The sequence below is a fragment of the Gossypium hirsutum genome, chromosome D02, assembly GCF_007990345.1.
Source record: "Gossypium hirsutum isolate 1008001.06 chromosome D02, Gossypium_hirsutum_v2.1, whole genome shotgun sequence".
Classification (NCBI taxonomy): Eukaryota; Viridiplantae; Streptophyta; class Magnoliopsida; order Malvales; family Malvaceae; genus Gossypium; species Gossypium hirsutum.
Window position 1 is genome coordinate 70,016,050 of NC_053438.1, and position 8,003 is coordinate 70,024,052.

At 37.0% G+C, this 8,003-nt stretch overlaps 2 protein-coding genes across 3 annotated transcripts; both read right to left on the minus strand.

Annotated features, from left to right (window-relative positions):
• Positions 1-937: 937 nt before the first annotated feature.
• LOC121214588 (probable carboxylesterase 13) lies at positions 938-1,504 on the minus strand. Its single transcript, XM_041088373.1, has 2 exons — positions 1,024-1,504; positions 938-957 (listed from the first exon to the last, which is right to left on the minus strand). Exons 1-2 carry the CDS (start codon positions 1,436-1,438, stop codon positions 938-940), a joined length of 435 nt encoding a protein of 144 aa, XP_040944307.1. The 5' UTR covers positions 1,439-1,504.
• A 1,081-nt stretch (positions 1,505-2,585) lies between these two features.
• LOC121214845 (acyltransferase-like protein At1g54570, chloroplastic) lies at positions 2,586-7,539 on the minus strand. 2 transcript variants are annotated; one of them, XM_041089214.1, is made up of 13 exons: positions 6,732-7,539; positions 6,599-6,650; positions 5,525-5,580; positions 5,240-5,398; positions 5,043-5,147; positions 4,845-4,951; positions 4,582-4,703; positions 4,383-4,491; positions 4,134-4,267; positions 3,686-4,055; positions 3,422-3,535; positions 3,251-3,336; positions 2,586-3,136 (listed from the first exon to the last, which is right to left on the minus strand). In XM_041089214.1, the coding sequence occupies exons 1-13, from the start codon at positions 7,138-7,140 to the stop codon at positions 2,836-2,838; spliced, it is 2,124 nt and encodes a 707-aa protein (XP_040945148.1). In that variant the 5' UTR covers positions 7,141-7,539; the 3' UTR covers positions 2,586-2,835. The 2 variants fall into 2 exon arrangements, with proteins under 2 accessions (XP_040945148.1, XP_040945147.1); XM_041089213.1 differs by having other exon boundaries at positions 4,845-4,975; positions 6,732-7,514.
• Between the last annotated feature and the right edge of the window lie 464 nt (positions 7,540-8,003).

Sequence of the window (8,003 nt, forward strand, 5' to 3'; positions counted from 1 at the left end):
CACACAGGTTCCCCCTAGACTGCGCCGTTTTGGGGCGTGGGGGTGTGTGTGTGAGGGTGCAAAACGGCAGTGTTTTGCATGGCCATTAAAGCCCCAAATTTTTTCATTTTTAACTTCATTTTCTTTCAAAAAAAAGACAGAGAGTCTTCCTACTCTCTCTCTCCCTTCTCTATTTTTCCTCCCTTGCAGATAGGGTTTCGAGACCCATCATCGCTGCCATCGTCTGACCGCCGCACCACCACCATACTCGGTGGCCGGCAATGCACAAGAATAGGCCATTCGGCCTTGTTCCAAAAGAGTTTGAAGGCCTAGCCTTCTTGAGTCGAAAAGAACCGAAAGAAAGGGCCCTCACCCCTCTTTTAGCCCCGACGATGGAGGAGAGACCTCCCGCGAAGCAACCACAGGCGGTTCCGGTAAGGTTCTTCTCTTCCTTTTCTTTTTATTTTATGGCTACTCTTATTTAATAGATTCGTGTTAAAATAAAAAGGAAATATTAGAGAGATGAAAAACGAAATGGAAATAAAGAAAGTAGAATAAGAGATCAACCTTTTGTGTTTTTTCTTTTATTTCCAATGTTCGTTTGATACGATTTTTGTATATTCAAAGGTTCCCCCCTTGCTTTTAGTCCTTCATTTCGGGTTTTATAACCCCTTTTTACATCCTTTTTCTATTATTCTATCCTGTTTTTTTGTCTTGATCTTGCAGGGCATGGAGGTGCTAGTAGTGGAGGAGGAGCATGCAGCGGCAAATAGTGTCAGACGCGTGGACACGCGAAGCCAGCGATTGGCGAGTAGCGGCAGTGGGCGTGCGCAGGAGGTGGCAGCAACAACATGCGGCTGGGGTTTCTTTTTGTGTTTGAAAGTTGGTGTAGTTTTGGGCCATTTGGGCCTCTAGGGTTTTTATTAACATTGGGCATTTGGGCTTGTAGTTTTTGGGTTTAAATTGGCTGAAAATGGGCTGCTTTTGTTTTTATTATTTGGGTCTATTTTGCTGGTATGGGCCCGGGCAGATTTTGGGCTTTACAGGAAGCGACCCATTTAAGGGCAGTCCATGAATCGTCGTAAGCGGCAGGGATAGCGTGTTCGGGGGCTCTTCGGTAATCGACGGAAACGGCGACGATTTTAGATTCGGAAACTAAGGCGTTTAAGTAATTGTGATACGTAGGAGAGAAGGCGGTTTCTATGCAGAAGCGTCCGCCGTGGAAGTAGACGAGGAGAGGGAGTTCCTGGGTGGAGGTGACGACGGTGCCGGGGACGTAAATCCTAACGCATTGGCCGGTTTCTTGGCAGTAAACGACGTCTTTGGATTCAACGTTGGTTTTGGGATCGAGGCCTGGTGGAACAGTTTGAGTGCCTAAAAGCCTCTCGATGCGACCGTCCTGGTATACCCGAATCAACGGAGGGATGTCGATGCGGATTTCCGATGCGGTGGGTTCCATGGCGGTGAAAAAAGAAAGAAGATAAGGGATGCAAGCACGAAGATGAGGCTTGTTACTTGCAGGATAATATAGTGGTTAATGGCTCTACTTGGATTACCATATAAAGACATGATAAAAAGGTTTAATATACTACTTGGTACCTAAATTTTGCTCTAATGTTTAATTTGGTACCTTATTTTTTTCTCAAGACCTCTTGAGTTTGGCTTCAATGTCTAATTTGATACTCAGACCAAACAGCATCATGTGGACCCATAAATATTTGATACAATACTCTAATAAAAAATATTTACTTAATTGAGAAAAAAAAAAGACACTAGCATCAAATTGAACATTTGAAGCCAAATTTAGGTGCTTAATTGGGACAAAAAGAAACTCAAGTGTCAAATTAAAAAAAATAAGTATCAATTTGAACATTGAAACCAAATTCAAGTGTTAAATTGAGATAAAAAAATTAGATCTCACATTGAACATTGAGATCAAACTTAGATATCAAATGTTATATTAACCTTTTAGAAAAAGCTTAGAATATTACAATACATTAATTAAATGTAATATGATTTTTTTTTCAAAATTTAGAGTTGATTTGATTAAAATTTATTTATATTATTATTAGTTAATTATTAATTTTCATCAGATCAACCCTAAAACCCGAATTAAATATTAAAAGGTTAACATCATTATGAAAATACATAATGACAAATTTAGCCTTTGACGTTTACATCTTTTATCAATTTAACCTTTATTCTTTTTTCAAGCTAAATTTGGTTCTCAACGTTTTTAAAAAATGTTGAACTTGATTATCAAACTTTCAATAATAGTCAAATTGTTGTTCTTTTAATAGAAATACTGATTAAAACATTAAATTTGTTGACGGTGACATTAAATACAAATAGTATTGCCAGCGTAAAGCTAATGTGGACTGTCACATAAGTTCTCACACCAACACAGTTAAAAAATAATAATATTTTAACCAATATTTCTATTGAAAAAAATAAGTTAATTCTTTTTAAAAGGACAATATCCAAATTTAGTTAAAAAAAGAATAATGACCAAAATTATAAAAAAGAAAAAAAGTGAACGTTAGAGAGATAAATTTATCATTATATCGTACTAAAATGTATAGGTTTTACCAAATTCAGATGCCATATTGAAACAAAACCCGTAAAAATCACATTAAAAAAAAGTGTCAAACTCGAATATTAAATAATTTAATAATTAAGAAAAAAATATTACATTTTCTTCTTTGATTTTCATAGTTTCTTATTTTCCTTTTGTATTTTTAACTGTGTAAATATTACGTCATAATATTAGCAATGGCCTATATTACATAAACTATGCAGAATGTTAGCCTCATAAAAGAATCAAAGATGCATATGCTTTGAGTCATTTTCTTCCCTTCAAGGCTTGAATGCTGGAACTTGATCTACAGAAGAATAAAGCGCACCATAGATCGTCCGATCGATTATACTCCGATATGGATCCTCCTCTCGCTTCTTCAACAAGTAATCTATACATTGTTCAACTTCTGACTTTACCTGCAAATACAAATCATTTGCATCTTGTCTGTTCTTCGTCAAATCCTCCCTTCCTTTCAACTTTATCGGTTTTCCGAACAGATAGTAAAACCGTCCTGGGATCTTTGGTAACATCCCTGGGATAAAGAGCTGTTGGTTTCCGACCTCTCCATCTGTTTCATCCCTACAAATCAGAGAATGTAACTGCAAATAAGCAAGCTTGTTGTTGTTGTTGTTCCTAATGTAACTTAATACACACTCATACGGGAAACCGAAACCGAAATATACGGGTAATGACCTTATTCTTATACCATCCCGAATGGATTCTTTTATTCTCTCGTTAATCACGGGGATTTTCATCCAGTCGTTGTAGTCGAGAACCAACTGCAATGGAAGATTAAAGTAAGAACAACAATATTAAGCTGTTTTTCGATCGGATACGAAGTAAAACATGAAGCAGAAAAATTACTTCTGCTATATCATCTTCTCCTACAGTTCCAAAAGGTACAATTGTGGCCCCGAATCGTGCTGCCATTCGTACAAATTCGGGTTGTTCTGGCCAAAATAATTTGTATTCTTCACCCTGCAATGATAAAAGACACTATTTCCTAAGAACTTATGTCGGAAATATTGGCACGAAAAAGCAATATGTCATAAGAAAATGGAAAGTAAACACGAAGTTCTCTTGATATTCTAGGTTCCGATATAGTGCCCGAACTATGGACGGTCTGACCTTATAATGGAGGGCCTCGCGGGCGCCGCCGGGATAAAGAAGAACATGGGATTTCGTAGACAGAGCTTTGAACAGATAATTTGCTGTTACGGGCAATGCACCCATAACTTTAACCCAATCAGAGAAAGCAAATTCATTGGACGAACTTTGAAGCTTCCCCCAAAACAATTCCGGATGTGCAATTCCGCGGACCATAATCTTCTTCTCTCGTAAGAACGCTTCAATAAGGCAAGAAAGTTCGAGTCCCATTAACATATGGTAACCAACTAACAACACCGGACCTTCATTTGGAACCCCTGCAAGCCCCTGCACTATTTTTCCGTCTTCCATGGTCGAGAACATTGCCGAACCGGAAGCAAATCGTATGTACCTGCAATTTTGAGTGGCAGTAAGTATGAGCCAAAATTGGTGAAGTGATGCATACAATACATTGCTTGGTGGGAATTACCCGGCTACTTCATCAAATGCATATTTGAATTCCGACATGCTGGGAGGCACAAAATCCGCGATAAAATCGTGCTTCTTGGAGTGCCGGTATTTGCAAGTACCTTTAATGATAGTCAGTAGATTCAAGCTATCTTCCTGTAGCACAGTAAAAACAAGCATGAATATCCAAAACCAATGAGAACCATTTTTCAATCGAAACAGGACTAAGTGCCCCTCTGTCGATTCATTAACTACACATATGCTTAAGTACCAGTAAAAGGGTATGTCCGTTGTCCTTGAAGCGACGGACTTTGCAATTCGATAATGAATTCATGAGACGTTGAGCTTCATCTCGACTAGGAAGCATATTATCCTTGTCACTGAAATGCAGAGACGTTTAAACAATTCACCAAAATACAGAAGATTCAGAAACAATAAGACGAAGATGGCATGATGGAGAGAATAAAGACCTTGCAAGCACTAGTACTTCGGCTTTAATAGCATGGAGACGCGAATTCGTATAAGCAGAAGCTGTTTTGAGCAACTTCAGCTTCCAAACGAGAGTCTCCTTTGGTATAATATTGGCCATACCCTGAAAAGTCAAGGAAAACCAACATTACAGGTTAACAGCCAACACGGAACTCGAACCAAACCATGTTACTCGGACTTGGACAGCCAGCAAATGCAAATAACAAAACACAATGCATCATAACCAACCGAGAACAGTTCTTACAGAAAGAAGAGGAAGCAAAGCAGTGAGGTTGCCGGACAACTGTTCGATTTTCTGCAAAGGCGAAAGCCTACCTTCGATACCAACAGTTGCCATTTTCACTGGCTCACCTTTAAAAAACAGAAGTAGCAGTACTAGAACAAACTTACCTTTGTTATAAACCGAATAAATAAATAAAGCACACCAATAGTAAAGACATACCCATTACAAGGCTCAAAAGATAGGGGATGGTAACATGGAGTCCATCCGGGAAAGCTTCCAATATCGGGAACAACGGTTGTAACTGTGACCTGCCAAATGATGTAGCTAAAATGAATGGTAAAGAAAAAGTATCAGCCAATTATGGAATTTCAGCAACCTGAATTCGTAAAATAAGTAAAGGTTTTAAAAAGGCACACCAGGGTTAGCTAATATCAAAACCAAGTCTATGGTTGGATTCCGAGCAGCAACAGCAAGCGCTAAACATCCTCCAAACGAATCGCCCACCAAATAGATTGGTGTATTCGGACGGTAAGCGTGCTCGAGCCTTATTGCTTCTTCAACAAGTTTCACCAGCTCTTCAAAATGCATAAAAAATACCATGAACAATCAACTATCGCAGTTAAAAGGATTCAAATTTATAGAGAAAAGAAAGCAAATAAGCAATCATATGCTGTTCTCAAGGCATGTATCAGCATTGAAACCTTCGAATGGTGTTCGATCTTGGACAGGAATATGAAGGCATTGAACTTTAAAAACCCTGCATTCAACAAAAATCTTCAATATAAATTGTTACTTTCAAGTTTCAAATGAACAACTCTTACTATATATATATATAAACATGACAATAAATCAGTATACTATGAGCTAATCAGCAGGAAAAACTTTTATGGCATATATTGTTCGACTCTTCATTTTTCTTGAAGCATCCAAACGTGTTTGGTATCTGTATCAGGAGCATATATAAAGATGGGTGCGAGATATGACCCTCTAGAAACTTACCATATACATGGAAAAACATAGAAAAAAATTGGACATATATCGGACATGCACGCCAAATTCAGGCAACTAGTTTATTGGCCACATGGAAAGGAAATATAAATGCCACCAAGGAAGCTATAGAGCTGGTTTTCCTCTAGTGTACTTGAAGAATCCAGACAATGTGTTCGATATTGGGAACATATACAAACATGGGTTGGGATATGACAGTCCAACAACTTTGTATATACACAGAAGCGTAGGAATAATTTGAATATATCCATGTTGGACATATATCTGACACTCAACGCCAAATTCATTGGCCATGTTGAAAGGAAATATAAATGCCACCAAGAAGGCTATAGAGCTGATTTCCCTCTAGTGTGCTTGAAGCATCTAGACAACGTGTTCGATATCAGGAACAGATACAAACATGGGTACAGGATATGACCCACCAAAAACTTACCATATACATGGAAAAAATAGAAAAAAATCGAACATATCCATGTTGGACATATATCCAACACTTGCACCAAATTCAAGCAACATAGTTTATTGGCCACATGGAAAGGAAATATAAATGCCGATAAGGAGGCAATAGAGCTGATTTGCATCTAGTGTACTTGAAGAATCCAGACGACGTGTTCGATATCAGAAACATATACAAACATGGGAACAGAATATGACCCTCCAAAAACTTACCATATACATGAAAATGCATAGAGAAAACTGAATATCAACCAAAGTAATCAGGTAAATAGACACAAGTGATATATATAGGGAAGGATAATACAACTTACTTGCCAAGAGCTTTATGGTGCAAAATGAGGCCCATACCAACACCATCAAGCCCTGCAATTACATCAAGTAACAAAATGAAGTTCCCATTATACACAGTCAAAACATCAAACAAAAAGAGGGCAACAAATTTACCAGGTAAAAACAGAAGGAGAGGAGAATCATTTATAGGCTGACCACATTCAACAGGACAAAACCACCTAGGTGGTCCACCATCAGGCTTGATCATCTCCTCAGCTGCAATAAGATAATCTTTCACAGTCTTTGTTCCATAACCATCATCCCACAACACTTCAAGTTCTTCACAAACCCTTTTTTTCACCATTTTTTGTTCAATCCTAGGCTTTAACCTCCCATTCCCACCATTAAGAAATGACCCTTTTTTCTCCTTCTCCTCCATTACAGAACCAGCACCACCATTCACTGAATACACTGACAAATTATCATCACCACTAACTAATCTTTCAGCTCTAAAACGAGGCTTCAACTTTGGGTTAATCCCAAAACAAGGCGAAACCCTGAAAGTAAGTATAGCAGATGCCATTGATTCCCCTCACACCCTTTGGCTAAACACAGATATTTGAACAACTTTATACACAACTAGAAACAGTATTCAAAATCATTAATACCCCATTTTCAAGAATAAAATAGACTGAAAAAAGAACCGTAAATAAACCACAAGTAGAGTACAAGGATGAAATTTGGTGTGAACCCAGATTAGTGAAACAAGGCTCACAGCTTCTCAAAAACACAATACTATATTTCTAGAATTTTTTGTGAAGATCAAGCAATGAAACAAATACTGAAATTGACAGTGTTTTAATGGCAAATAATAATTTAAAACCAACTCAGAAGAAAAAGAGAAAAAAGGGAATTTAGTTTTGGATTTTATGGCTAAGTGTACTTTCCATGCTTGTGGCTGTAGAGTAGCCAACGACCCTATGGATTTTTTTTTAACTGGTAATAATTCTTACTGAATTTGGCGGTTGTTTTTAGGTTAATTTTTGTTATTAGTCCTTGTATTTTTAAAAGTTTTGTTTTTAATCTTTATACTTTAATTTGTTCGTTTTCAGTCTTGTACTTTTCGAATTTTAAAATCTCAATCATCATCAAATGATAACTGTTAAATTAATTGAATTAAGCTCTGCTATTTTCAAAATCTGATACATCAAATATATTATCATGTGTAATGTAATGTTAGTTTATTATTTCCACATATTACTTACTAAAAATATAATTAATAGGTTAATGATGGTCATTTATTTCAAGACTGGAATTTTAAATTTTGAAAAGTATAGGAATTTAGAATGATTTAATTGGAGAAATTGAACAAATCTACAATTATACATACAGTACAATACTAATATTCAAATTTAACCAAATCGATTCAAATGTTACTGTTCGGGT

Coding starts and splice junctions, on each gene's coding strand:
- LOC121214588 (XM_041088373.1), bottom strand. CDS start 1,438: ATGGAACCCACCGCATCGGAAATCCGCATCGACATCCCTCCGTTGATT. Junction 958..1,023: donor CCTTAAATGGGTCGCTTCCT/GTAAAGCCCAAA, acceptor AAACAAAAGCAG/CCCATTTTCAGCCAATTTAA.
- LOC121214845 (XM_041089213.1), bottom strand. CDS start 7,140: ATGGCATCTGCTATACTTACTTTCAGGGTTTCGCCTTGTTTTGGGATT. Junction 4,976..5,042: donor TCTTTTGAGCCTTGTAATGG/GTATGTCTTTAC, acceptor AGTTTGTTCTAG/TACTGCTACTTCTGTTTTTT. Junction 3,137..3,250: donor CGGGATGGTATAAGAATAAG/GTCATTACCCGT, acceptor TCTGATTTGTAG/GGATGAAACAGATGGAGAGG.